General features: G+C 39.5%; 1 protein-coding gene across 4 annotated transcripts in view; it reads left to right on the forward strand.

Annotated features, from left to right (window-relative positions):
- Positions 1-602: 602 nt before the first annotated feature.
- The window catches only part of ccny (cyclin Y), a 45,298-nt gene continuing 31,242 nt past the window's right edge, over positions 603-14,658 (forward strand). For all 4 annotated transcript variants that reach the window (XM_004568501.6, XM_004568503.6, XM_004568502.6 and 1 more), the window contains exon 1: positions 603-1,305. In XM_004568501.6, coding sequence (XP_004568558.1) covers positions 1,152-1,305 — 154 coding nt within the window. In that variant the 5' untranslated portion in view covers positions 603-1,151. The remainder of the gene's footprint in view (positions 1,306-14,658) is intronic.

Genomic DNA, 14,658 nt, shown 5'->3' on the forward strand with positions numbered 1-14,658 from the left:
TTTACTGTACACAAACACGGGTGTGGACAGGCGTCTGTGTTTGTGCCCATAACAAGTCATAACCAGGGAAACAGCACAGTTCATTCACCTTTTCAAGCAAAATGAACGGCTTTCTATTTTAAGTTTACAGATACACCAACAACTGCATAAAAATATCGGTTAAAAAATGGGGTAACGAAACGTAGCGTCATTACGTTGTATTACATTCCTTAGTTTCCTTGGTTGTATCCTGTAGACGGTATTATAATTGAGCATTTATTACACGGTTGTAACTACCCACTTGAACCGGAACCTTTTCCATCACAGCCACAGCGCAGTGTTTTTTTTTTTAAAGATATGTTTATGAGCGGCAGGGAGCGTGGAATTTTTAATAAGAGTAATAGTCTTTGCAATTTATATGTTGAGCTACATTTTTTTAAAGGAACTTTAAATAAAAATCAAAGCGCACTTCTACCTCGGGAGTTACTTTTATCCCTCAATTTCTTTATAATCACAAATGCTTTCTTTTCTGGCCATTAACGGCCCCTAATTCGAAACTGCTTAAGCAACTTTGGTTGTCGAAAATCTGACTGTACTTGTAGTACCTGAAAGCAACACGGCAGCGGATGTAGCAGCAGCAGCAGCAGTCTACAGTACTCTGGCAACCATGTAGCGCTGAGAGCAAAAACATCTTCCTCTCCGACCAGCTCAAGTGCCATGTTCTTATATCCGTATCGTTATAAAGTAACAGTGCTCGGAAAATGTGTCTCAGAGAGTAAACGCACGCTCGGAGAGGAATTACAGGGCGAGGGAGTCGACAGCGATACCGAAGCCTGCTATCCAGGGGCACCACCTCCCCTCGCCTGGAGGTTTGGAAGTGGACATTTAGCTGGTTTTCTTTTTCATTAGCCAACCTTGGCGTTTTTTCTCTTTTTCTGTTTTTTCTAGTAGCTCCCAATGGCTCCATTTGTTTAACTAAGCGTGCCGTGGACGCGAGAGAAGGGCGTGTAACGCAAATTGTACCAGGGCAAAGCTCGTTTGCACCGGGGTCCCGTCTCCGCGTTACCGCCCCGTTTTTTCCTCTTGTAGTAAGGCTAGCAGCAACAGCAGGGAGAAAGCCTGCCGGGTGGAGTTGGGCTTGAGGAATACAACCGAAAGCTGCTTTCGCAAACATGGGCAATACAACCTCCTGCTGCGTGTCGTCGAGCCCCAAACACCGGAGAAGCAACCACTCCAGGCTGGAGCCCTACCGGCCCGAGCCGGAGCTGAGTCGCGAAGACACGGGTTGCAACCTCCAGCACATCAGCGACAGAGAAAATATAGATGGTAAGATGCAGACTGGCTTCTTTATGGCATTTAAATAAAAATAAGAAACTACAAGTTTTTTTCCTCAAGATATTATTGATATTATTTTATAATAGTGTTGCAAATCGTTTAGTATTTCATATATTGTGATTTATTACTCCAATATGCTCACGCTTCTGCAGAAATAGGCGATTAAACAGGTAATGCGACCTTGCAATGTCTGTGCGAAGGACCCACCCTCCCATAATACCAATAACTGCGGTAACTGTGGGCTTCATCTTCTTTGGACTCCTAGCTTGTAAATCTGCCATATTTCATGTTTCCAAGCTTGGATGGCTGAAACATGAGGATAGTTTTCCTCAAAAAAAGATAAAAAAAAAGAACAATTTCACTGATACCTTTCATTCCTATGACACTGCCATAGAAAAACAACAGTGGGCAGGTTGAATGAGTCCGATGTCTTCAGGGTGGACCTTTGTCTTGTACGATTTTTGTTAAGCGTCTGCGTGTGAAAGAATGCATAAGGCAGGGCAGTTTGAGTGCGGGTCGCTGTTCTGGTGGGAGGTGATGGTGCTGGACAGGGTGTCCACTCACTTCCCTTTTAAGTAGGAGATGTGTAACCAGTTTAAACTTTCATTTACACCAGCACATTCACACTCTCACGCACACACACAGATAAAAGTCAAGTGACACTGCTTTTGGCCTCTAAACATTAACACAGACGTTGGAGACATGTAGCATTTGAGTATCAGTAGTATTTCAGTCTGACTGAAACAAATTTATTTAGGGTCAGTGACTTCATCCGATTCGAGCCAGGCCTTAAGTGTCCCTGTTTGTGTATCCTTGAAAATCAAAGAAACCCTGCAGAAACTCTAAGGAAATACGAGGGAGAGGGAGTGAATGGGGGGAAAGGAAGTCATACCAGCATGCCATAGCAGTAAGGAAATTACCAGTAATGCTTGAAGAGATGTGCAGTAACTGTGAAACATTAGCAGGAACCAGCCCCAATGCTGGTTGCTGAAGCGGACTTATCACAGTTTCTCAACTGTGGCAGTGTTTTTTTGTTTTTTTTGGTCCCCTCCAACCACCACCACCGCCAAAGCTACAGTGTACTGCTCTCAGTCTAATGCCTTTTTCCAGGCAGGAGATGTGTACCATTGTGTACCTAATATTTCCTACGAACATGACATTGCGCAATACGAGTTTCCTTACTAAAACATGGTGGAAAGACCGAAATGTGTTCATTTTTGTTTCTCTTTCAGTGCTATTTATGACTTTCTCCAAAGTGGTTGCATTTTTTTGTGAGCTGCACAACTCGCACTGTAATTAGGGACGTGCAGTCGTACCCCTGCCTGTCTGTTAACGTGTAAAGCAACACAAACTTTACAAGGTCTGACCTGTTATGGTTGATGTCATGAGTGTTACAGACAAGACAAGTGACAAGGGTGCACATTTGAACATGAAGCCGACCGATGCAAACGTGCATGTCTGAAAGAGGGGCTCACATGATGTGCTTTGAATACAAGCTCTGAACTGTTTCTTCAGCAGCTTTCTAAATAATGGATCAGTCGTGGAGTGGGTCATGTGAGTGTTGGCCTGCGTGGCTTTTAATAAGTATTTGGATGTTTACGCTGCAAAGGATTTCTTAGTTGCTAACCACTGATATTGATATTTCAGATGTGGGTTTGGATACCAACAGGCTAAGCAAAGTAGCACAGAAATCCTTTCTATCTAGTTCTTTCAGGTCCTCTTGGGGATTCAAAGGCATTGCAAGGAGGGGCCTGCCTGGGCCTCCCGTTGCCTCATCTGGACCCACAGATCTCCCGTGATAGAGGCTGTGTCTGATGAGGAGCGCCAGTTGTGAGATGGGCTTCACGGTTAAAAACACCCTTTAGTCACAGCCCAGCTCCTGATTACACAGCCCTGTGCCTCAGTCCTGCTCCAGCTTGTTTATTTTCCATGTGCTTACTGGGTTTTGAGGTAAACTCAGTGCAGTCCACTTTTAAACAGACACGTTTATTATTCAAATCTAGTAGATGCGTGATATATGTAAAGTCAGATCAGTAGTAGTAGTGATAATTGCTGTTATCAAGCAGTCACACCTCTCATTATGGTTATAACACTTTCACAAGAAGTTGTGTGAGGTCAGTCCTAATAAAGAGCAGATTTATCCACGCGCCCAGACAGCTTTCAAGGGAAACACATGTTTGGCAGCTTGTACCTGCAGTTTGATTTCATCAGTCAGTGACCGCGGCATTCTAACAGGAGTACAAGTATAAGAAGTACAGTGAGTATGACAAATCTAGCATTTAAACATATAATGCTACCATAAACCTTTACCTGGATAAATAAATGCTTTTGGTTGTTTAGACCTTCAGTAGATAGATTATTAAGTTAAGTAAACTGTTTTATTTCACAGAGTCACTGGACAAGAGCTCAAAGTAACCAACAAACCAACAAATCCAGAAACAAAGCTCAGCATTGTGCCGTTTACAATAGATAGAAAGCAGGACACAAGGGCAGACTCCATGCTGGTTATTTGTGTTTGTCCCAGGCTATTTACACTAGTGATTAGGTAGTGACCCCTTCACCCTCTCACTGGAACTATAATAGCATTCCATAGGCACAAGACTCATCTGTGTATCCTGCACAGGATCACAGCTTTGTCCAGGGAAACGGGTACATATATACATTCGATATAATATGACTTTAGCTGTACAAAGTGCATCTCTGCCCCTTTGTATTGTGTATTATTATTTACGTTACCCTGGCTACACAGAGCTCGTGATTTATTAAAAAAAAAAACTGCTGACAGTGGTGACAACACATGACCACACTCTTGTGTGTTTGTGTGTGCAAACAAACCACCTCAGTGCACATCTTACTTAGAAGTATGAAAGGCTCTGTTGCTGGGTTTTTGTAATCATACTGTATAGACTGTCTATGTTCAGTCTGCCCTGTTATGGCTGTTTTGCAGATTATGTATAGCAATGCCCATGCAGAGATTTGTCAGGGTCAAGTTCGTAATATGTAATTAAGCAGCTGGTTCCAAATGAGAGGATATTGCTGTTAAAATACTTGTGCTTTCTCTCCGGTGTTGTTAGACTGGTGGCCTGTGTGGTTACTGAGCAGATTACACAGTCGAGATGGTTTCTATTTTAAATGCATTTGATATAAAAAATTCACGACTAGTTATGTAAAGATGTGTTTCTAAAAATCTGTAAAAGGTGGCTTTTTCAATGCAGCATTGGTGTGTGTGTATAAAGGGTTTATTAGCATGACTAAACACCATAAATATATATATTTTTAAATACCTTGAGTTTGTCTGTCATCACACACATTTCCACAGGTAATATTTCTGATTATTTATTTATTTAGAATTAAGAAGGTGAACGCATGAGTTTCTCCTCTCTTCTGAATGGAAAGTCTGTTACTGGCTGAGAGCTAGATTTTTAAAAGTTATTCTTAACACTCCCTGTAGAAGAAAATGAGAGGGAAACAGAGGACATGATTTGAACAGAGATAATGATTAGACCTCTATGTGCTTCTTTACTTTCATTGCTGCACAGAATAGTGAGCGGGATCTCCAAATCAACAGCAGATCTATTTTTAGCCTAATTTGATCAGAGACTTTTGTAATGTTGAACCGCAGCTCAGCAGCACCAAGTAACGGTAAAACTAAACCTCTTGCTCTCTCTTAGAATTCAAAGAAATGTGAAAGGTGATTAAACAGATGGATCCCTCACCCTGTTTGGATTTTACTTACCACAGACATCTGTAAATGAGCAATGGCTTCAGGCCCAGCATTTGTCCATCTCATCAGTGTTAAAATTAGTTATTTCTGGAGCATACACACACACACACACACACACACACACACACACACACACACACACACACACACACACACACACACACACACACACTGATGAGTCTTGCTTGCAGGCTAATTGAAATCTGGACATGGATTATTCATGCCTGGTTGATGAGCCCGGGGAGTCTCCTAACTATGATTTCCAGACAAGTTGACCTACATCTATGGTGTATGATACTATTTTATTTTGAGTGTGTGTGAGGTGAAAATATTCCTAAAAACCTGATTTGTTAAATGTCTTTTGTAAGTATATAGATGTTAGATTTACTTTAAGTAGGGATTTTACCCATACCCATGTGAACCATGCCAAGTGCAGAATTGCAGAAATTCATATTTGAAAATTGACATAATTAAAAACTGCACGTCAAAGCTTTAAGATGTTGCAAATCAAATCTTGAGCCAACCTGTCGCAGAGCTTTGCTGGATGTTTTCATGTTTCTCGAGGATGTGACTTTAGATGCTGTTCATGTGCTGTAGATAGAGCTGGGCGATATAAGATTTTTTCATATCACGATATGTTTTTTTCATTTCAGGCGATAACGATATCTATCACGATATAAGCCAAATAACTATATTTGTAAGATTTAAATGTGCCGTTGCTCACAAGTAAAATGTGAAATAATCAGCAGCTTGTTTTTATTTAAATATTTATTTCCCATAATAAGTTCAACAGGGTAGATGTACTTAAGGAACATGAGACTTTTTCAGATAAATAAAGGCAAATATTGCAAACTACACAAAAGGCAGCCGCTAAAGCGTTTAAGTTTCAAAATAGAACAAACGAAACAGACTAAATTGTCAATTCCACTTAGAAACAAAATATTAATTCTAAAAAATAAATCTTAGCTTGTGTTACAGAAGAACAGACAAAATTGACTAACTTTTGTCAATATCAAATAAACTGAGAACTAAAAGGAAATTCTCAATCTCTCCTTGTTGTATAGCTGAGCTTTTCAAACAGTTTTAACAGTTACTTTAGTCTGACAAAAGCTGAATGACGAATTAGCGCTTCCAGTCAGAGACTGAGGCTACGTCCACACGTACACGGGTATTTTTGAAAACGGAGATTTTCAGTTTTCGTTTTAAAAAATAATCCCGTCCACACATAAAGGCAGAAATGAAGGAAAACGCTGCTATGAACATGCCAAAGCAGCAGGTGGCGCTAGATTCCTAACCGTGCAGAAATGTTGGCCAATCAGAAGTCTAGAAGCCTCGGTGGGAAAAAGTAAACAAAGCTGGGGCATAGAAGCAGACCGCACAGTGTGATGTCAAAAAATGCGCACACCTTTGACGCTGCGTTTTCTCCGTTTTTCTCGTCCACACGTAAATGCAAAAACGGAGTTTTCAAAAATCTTCGTTTTCAGTGACCAAAAACGCCGTTTACGTGTGGACGAAAGGTGCAAACGCATAGAAAAATCTGCGTTTTCAAAAATACCGGGGTACGTGTGGACGTAGCGCATGCACCAGTTTATTGTATTTCCAGACTTGCTTTCGGCACAATTTACAGTGCACGCTACTCTGTTTTTTGTCAGACTTGAAATAGCCGAAATACCTTCACACTACGGAACTTCTATGGCTCTTCCGTTCGACAATCTCTACGGCATTGGAACCATCATCTGTTTTCTCTTTGGTCACGCTCGGTTGATTTTTCTAGTCGGCACACTCATTTCCTCCATTACCCGGGTGGTACGGTGGCTGGCTGCTTCCCAAACAAATACACATGTGCGGCTTGGCACTTGTGCTGTACGTAACAAGTCACGTGACGTGACGCTGCGGCTGTGATTGGTTCAGCTCTGGATTGGATTGGCTGTTCTTTTTTTTTTTTTTTTTAAGAGGACAAGAGCGGCGAGGTCTATCGCGATAGTTGAATTTTTCTATCGAGAAAAAGTTATATCGCGATACATATCGTTATCGTTCTATCGCCCAGCTCTAGCTGTAGATTTATACCTCTTAGCCATAATAGGCTGAGAGGTAATGTCATCACCCCGCTGGATGGGCACGTGGTTGGTGTGGACACCCAAGTTTGTGACAACGCAGCCACGTAGCTGCCACTTCTTCTTTTGTCCTCTGCTGTGCAGTATCCTTAAAATTTTTTAAGGACACACTGCACATCATGCTGAGATGGGCCACATTTTCGTCTCTATGGGAATCACCTATTGTGTTATCTTTGGCATTTTTCATGCATTCAACTGAGAAATAGGGAAGAAGTGATGTGTTTATTTGACAGGCTGCTAAAAACAGAGTGCCTAAAGAAAAAAGACAGAATTTGTCTTTTTTGTAACACTGCCTCGTCCCTTGACCTAGATAGCTGTTGGATGATTGAATGATTCACAGGTCAGTTTTAATTGACTTAACAAACAGAAAAGGTACAAGAATGCACTGAAAATCAGCGAAAAAAGCAGCTCATGTCCAAAGAAAGAATTTGAAAGGGTTTTAGAGTCTTTAGAGTAGCTGTAAAGTCTGGAGAACTATTGCTCAACATCACGAGAATGTCTGGCACCTTGGAAGCAACATATAAGGAAACTAAGAGTTTTGCATTATAATGATCAAAACAAATATCTGACCAGAAAATATTAATTGATTTGATTCAAAGACAATTGGGACAGTCTTACATTATAGAGGGTTCGTACAGGTGCTTGAAAACCTTGAAAATGCTTGAATTGTAATATTGTCTTTTCAAGGTTTGAAAAGTGCTTAAATTTCAGATGTGGTGCTTAAAAGTGCTTGAAATTGTATTTCATTCACCACAAATAACTATCTGACCGAATAGTTTTCTTATCAGGTAGAGAAATAACACAAGTCGCAAAGTCTAAAAAAAACAGGGGATGAGTGCACTAAACTTGCTTTAGAAATGATTGAAATGCGTGTGATGGAGTATGGCAGCCTTATTATAGCACTTAGTTATGGCATGGGGATTTATTGAATATGCTGTGAATTTAGCTAACATTACTTAGCAGTAGCAGTAATGTGAGTTACTTCACTCAAGTAAAAGCTTTAAACGTTAATCTGACACTTAACTAACCAACTTATGGCTTAAGGAAATAATGGTAATAAGAGGGACTGATCCATATGGGCACAAAGAATAGCCACTTTTTTGTGCTTTCATTCAAAATCTGTTTATTTTTATAAATTATAAATGGCTTCAACTCACATTGAGGCCTGTGTGGCACTATCAGCCACTGAGACAACATACAAATTTAAGTGTTTTAATATTTCATACTTTAAAGTTGCCTGTTTATTTAAGGTACATTATAATTGTACCTAAAAATATCACAGATGATAGACTAAATAAATAGATTTTAGGTAGATGCTTGTGCATTCTTAAAGTCTTGTATATTGAATTAAACTGAGTGTGTCATCTGTTCAAAGCCTCTCCAGTCAGTGCTGTTTTCCATGCCTGTCTTACTGTACATGGTGTTATTAGCACAAACACTTTAAAGGTGATCATTTATGACTATGACAATAATACAGACAGCAATGTAGTCAAACATCTCACAGTTGGTTTTATTGGGAATTAACTTCAACCTGTTAGACCTCCAGGGGTTTTCTGAGCTTTCTGTTCAAAAATGAAATGACCAAAATAAATTTTCTCTGCAATTAAAAACTCTGTGTAAACAGTTTTGGTATCAAATAAAGCTAACACTTGTGAGATGTCATCAGATGTATACATATTACTGCAGATGTTACTATGTCAAAGTTGCTGTGACTCAAACATAAAAAAAATTAGATCTTTTTATAACCCTCACCTAATGTTTAAAAGTATTTTACAGTATATAACACCTTTGAAAATATGCTTCGGTTCACATTTAACTCCAGAAAATCATAAATCAAAATATGGATATTATCTGTCCACAAATTCATGGTGATGCATTTGCTCTTTAAACTTTTTGGTGTCTTTGCTTTGTTTGGTGTCTGTAGAAATGGTTTATATGAGATTTTAGCTGCGATTCAGAGGTTTCTGTGGACACTACTCATGTCGGCACTTACATTTCTGACTTCGTGTTATAACCGATTAAACGTGATCTCCTCCCTTTTGCCCCCATTTTTGGGTGCGTGGGTGCTTAACTAGTTTAAAAAAAAAAAAAATCTGTCTCCTATGTTTTTGTCGCATAGGAAAGAAGCATCCATACCTCATGCGAAGACTTATTAATTTGGCCTTGGAGATGAATATCTCTAACAGGCTGATTTGTTCACATTTGCAAATCTTAATTTTTAAGAGAAATGTGTTTTCTGAGTTGGTGCAATATGCGTATAGTGTACAATGTCCTTTTCCAGTATTTGTCTGTGGTGCATTTTTCTATGTAAAAAGTGCTTGAATGTGACCCTGAAAAATATGTATGAACCCTGATTATAAAACAACCTCTGAATCCTTTGCTGTAGGAAGCTACAAAATTTTGTATTTTGGCTTAAAAACTAAAAAAAATGCCAGATTTGCAGTCCCTGAAAGTATGTTAATCTTCTTCTTAATTAAAGAAAAACATTGTGTCTTTTTCTTTTTTATAACTCACAAAGCACATTGAGCTGTCTGACCATTCAGCTAAAGAGGACATAATGGTGGATGGTGTAGCAGCCTTTTGACATCTCTCCCACTCCTTTGTTATTAAACAGAAAAAACAAAATTACCTGATGAAAGAACTAACAAAATAACTACGCAGTCTTTTAGTTAACTAAAAGAAGAACAGACAATGGCCGATAGGCTGTATGTGACTTTCACTTTGTCTTGTTTTGTTAAGCAAATTTAAATTCTGTAGCATCAGGGCTGTCACTGTTACCCTCTCCACCCATATTGAAAGTGGTTTCTCGTGCAAACTGGGTGGGTTGTTAAAATGCACTTTAGTAAATGTAGGACATTAACAAAAGTTTAAGTGGAGAAAGCAGGTTCAGCACTGATTTTAGGAGTAGGATGCATAAGAGTGTGAAAGAGGCTGTGGTTGAGCATGAGTTTGAAACGGCTAAGGGGCATTGTTGTCCGATGCAGAGCGGTCGGATGTAATGCGGTCACAGGTGTGAGGGTTTTACAGCTACTTTGAATGTGGATTAGTCTGTCGGTCCATTTCCATCGTGGTAGCTGGAAAATCAGTGTTCAAGTTGAACCTTTGATTTTCCATGTGTCTAAATTATATGTCTGTGTGAGGTCTTAGTCATCCAGGTCACGGTAGTCTAAGGAGCTTGGAAAGAAAGCGACTGGACTTGTTTGTTTATGAATATACAGAAGTTCATTTGGCAAAGAAAAGGAAAAAATGCTGCACAAAATAAAGCAAAATATATTTCAGTGTCACGTCATCTGTTCTGATTCAGTTACGTATCGAAAAGGAGTGCTGATTTAATCTGACCCCTTCACCGTAAGTTAATATTTATCAGTTAATATTTATTTAGCTTCCTTACTGATATAAACTGCAGATCCACCATATTTTTGATGGCCTGCTGGAGGAAGTACTTTAGCTTCCTCCAGCGATCAGTTTAGTTTAATGAATATTTTACAGTTTTTCATTTAAGTACTTTACATTACCTCTTTCCTGCTGGAGTATTGTTCCAGGTCTGCAACCTTACTCTGCATTTTGGATGCAGAGGAGCTTTACCTCCTCCACAATATCAAGCATGCTTTTCTCCTGCAACCTGATAGTAGAAATTTCCTCCATTAGGAAGTCAAGAGACTTTATAGTCATCTTTGGCTCCATGTTAGCCACACAACAACTCCCAAACAGGAAGCCTTTAAATAGTTAAGTGTTCAAAATCGTCTTGATCTTCACATATAGCTCAGAAAAAACACACAAACTGACTTAAGAAGTGCAACATTCATGCCAGCACCACAATGACTTACTAACTTCCCTTTAACTTGACAGGTTTGCATTTTCCTTACTTTTAAACACCACGTCCTGTCACCATCTTTGAACAGAGGGCGTGGTTACGACACCAACTGTCTGCCCCCTAAAATGCAGTTTTGAGATCCCTTCCCAGGCGCCTCAACCTCCACTCACATCTACAGGTGACCTTAATAGGTCACATGATATGGTGAGGCAAGGTGTTATAATGGTTTCACTTGGAAGTCTCTGGTGATAATGACCCACTCCTTTTCACAGGTTGACTCATGTGAGGAGGTGTGATCAGTGACCCTCTGTGGTTTAAATACCTGGAACTCTCAGATGAGGTGAAACATCTTCATGAAACTTAAAGTCCAGTCGCTTTCTTTCCAAGCACCTTAGCCTGTGTCTAAAAGAGTTCAACTAGATGGAGAGTTAGGTATTAGTTAGGCTTGTTTTGAAATGTACAGTGAGACCAAAGCCAGTGAAACTTGAAAATGTGTTAAACGATGTTGTCTTGATTAATATTACCCACTCCTTACCGAACTGATTCCTTACAGCAAGCATCAATATTGTGTAATTCTCATCTTCTCTGATGAGTAGCTCTAACGTTTAATCACATTCTCATTGTACAATTCAACATTTTAAGTAATTAGGTCCAACAGAAATCTCTGGAACGAACTGATCCCACACTGTATTATAGCACTCTGTTTTAATTTAGAATAATCACAACTGTTAGAATCCAGTTTTAGCAATTATCCATTTTCATTTCTGAAATTAAGTTTTCATAGGACCTTTTTCATGAAATATATGCCACAGTGGGTCAGTAATTGGCAGTGTAAATAATATTTTGCTACCTCTTAAAGTCGTTTTCTGCCAGTTGTTTAATGTCAGTATTGATTTCTCTTTCCCTAATCACCAGTCAGCACAGTTACAAAAGGAAACTGGTTTAGTCAAATGCAACATGCAGCACGCAGCTACATTTGGTCATTCTCGCTGTTTTGTTTAGGTGATGGTGCTGTTTGGGCAGACTGTGCATTAGGCAGCACACAGAACAAACACTCGCTAGCTGTGATTTCATCTCTCTGTTACCTGGGGTTTTCTCACATTGGTGCAAATTGTCACAGTCAGACTTCACACAGCTTTGTACTTGGGAACCGGCATGTTAAAGGCCGTGTTCATCGGTGTTGTAGTGTCTGTTTTTGGACCATATCTCGGGAGGAATTCTGTATTGTTGTTAGTTACTTGTGTTTAGGCACACTGCTGCACTAACAGGACAGCCTCAGCTTTTTAGATAGGAGCCAGACGTGAAATGTGCTTTTGATGAAGCAAAGAAGCTGCATCAGCTGTTGAGTGGCTGTTGTTGGTGGGGATGGTTTGAATCATGTCTGCTTTAAGACACTGACAATTACAGCCTGCAAGAAACTCTTCATTTGCTTGACAACTTCTTGTTTTTGCGGGCACAAGCCAGTGATTTCCCTAAAGGACTAACAAATCATTTCAGAGGGACTTAATTTCCATTTTAGAAACAAATTAACTGATTCACAGATTGTTAATGAAAATCCAATTGTCTGTGACAATCTCATTCTGGTGTCCCGGTTGGCTTGATTTGGCTTTCTAGTGGGAAGACACATTTACTGTCCACAAATGAACTAGTCACTGCAGTCCCCAGAGAGATTCACATTGTAATGGCTTTCTGCCACTTCTGATGAAGGGAAGGGAGCAAGATTCTGGATCTCTGATAAGGAGCACTCATTAAAATACGAGAACGTGTCTCTTCATGGATCTCGCTGGACTTTCGGTGCTGCTGTACATGAAATAATTTGAGGTATTTGTTTAGTCGGTTAAATACTGTTAGATTCAAAGGTCATATTACTTAACTCTGGTTTTCTCTGGACTTTCCTTCTTTACCAGATATTGGAAAAAGAAAAAAAGTGCTTTGCTTAATTTCACAAGTGCACTTTTTATAACAAAAAGTAAGGAATTTCTTTAAATTTACAGCAACATTTTGTAAATGTAAAAATTATCCGTAGTTTGTTTGAGCCTGAGGTTAGTGAAATCATTTATATCTAATGGAAAGAAGAAAAAAAGTGACAAAGGAAATGCCAGATGTGTATGTGAAATCATCATTTATAAAGGCCAGTGGGCAGAAGACCTGTTAAAATAGCACTCATGGTTCAACCATGTGCGCGCAGTTTTAAATAGGTCTGCTCGAAGGCAGCCCTGATGCTCCACTGGGCCTGAATATTTTGATCTGACCAACTTGGTGTTGATTGAGAGAAAAATAAACTCAACAATTAAGCTGCAATTTTGGCCTAAATGCTGTTTTTTTTTTTTTCTGTCTCTTTCCGTCTTTGCTGTCAAAATGTTAAGCAGGGGCTTTTGGAAGAGGGCTGGGTAGTGAGGCGTGGGAATGCCGGTAACCTTTGTGATCCAGGTCCTCATTCTGTATTCTGGAGTGTATTCTACACGTCCAGCTTGTCAAGAGTGTGTGGCTCTTGCAAGCAGGATGACCAAACAAGATGAACTGCCTGTGGCCGGTGTCTCTGTAGATCCCTACCAGTTATTTTGAATGTTAGAATCAGGAATCAGCTTGAATAATGCTGTGTGTCTGCTTGCTTGGTGTAACTGCTGCTTTTACCACGCAGCGACATTAGATGTGGTGTTTCGGCGGCTTAAGAGATCTTTTGGGGATAGCTGTCAACAGGCCACTTGAATTATTAGAAAAGCTGTGAAGACAAAACAGTGTCTGTTTGTGTTGATTTAAAGAAAGAGCGCATCAACAGCAAGAATCTTTACATCATTCTTTATATTCTATAATAAAAAAGACCTAAAATTAACCTCAAGCCTTTTTTAATCTTCCTCTTTATTTGTTTTAAATGTCCTTGAGCAAGGCACTTAACCCCCCAAAGTGCTTCTGTAGCACAAAAAGTGATAACGGGCATATGTACATGGTTTAACACAGGTGTGTCAAAGTCGTTTTACATCGTGGGCCACATATAGCTCGCTTTGATTTTAAGGTTACCTGTAAAAGAAACTGTAAAACCTAAAAAATCTATGCACTTCCTCAGATTTTCTATCTTTGTTAGGCCGATTGTGGCCCCCAGGCCTTATGTTTGACACCCGTGGTTAAACATTTTTAGAAAGAAAATCAGCCTGTTTTTTTTTTTTCCAGTTTTAACCAGCCGCATGACTGAAATGGAATCCAAGCAGGAGGAAATACACAAATTCAGATGTTTGTTCATAACACATTAGATCAGCCTTCCAGCTGTGTTGTGTATAAATGTGCTGTATAAATAAATTGACTTTGCCTGACTTCAACACCTGCTGCTGCTGTTAGATGTTCTTTATGAGGCATTAAAAGAAAAGCGACTCCCTTGGTTCATTTCACAAGTTAAATTGGTCGACCTCCTCTGCAGGTTAGTACAGTATTACATATTTTAAATTAATCTCAAAATAAATACCCGTCTTTTTAAATAAAGTGAGAACTTGAACAAACTAGAAGTTGCGAGTGAAAACACATTTGCTAAATTATTCACAGAGGCAAGACTCAAATTGAGAAACAGGAAGAGCTGTCATTATCAGCAGATTTTTCTCTTGCATCATCTGTCTAGCTCATACTTTCACATCAGTGTCGTCAGTGTAGCATATTATTTTCAGACACCTTCTTGAGAATGAAAAGTAGGTGTTCATGGGACT

The sequence above is a fragment of the Maylandia zebra genome, linkage group LG9 (genome assembly GCF_041146795.1).
Source record: "Maylandia zebra isolate NMK-2024a linkage group LG9, Mzebra_GT3a, whole genome shotgun sequence".
In the NCBI taxonomy this organism is placed as follows: Eukaryota; Metazoa; Chordata; class Actinopteri; order Cichliformes; family Cichlidae; genus Maylandia; species Maylandia zebra.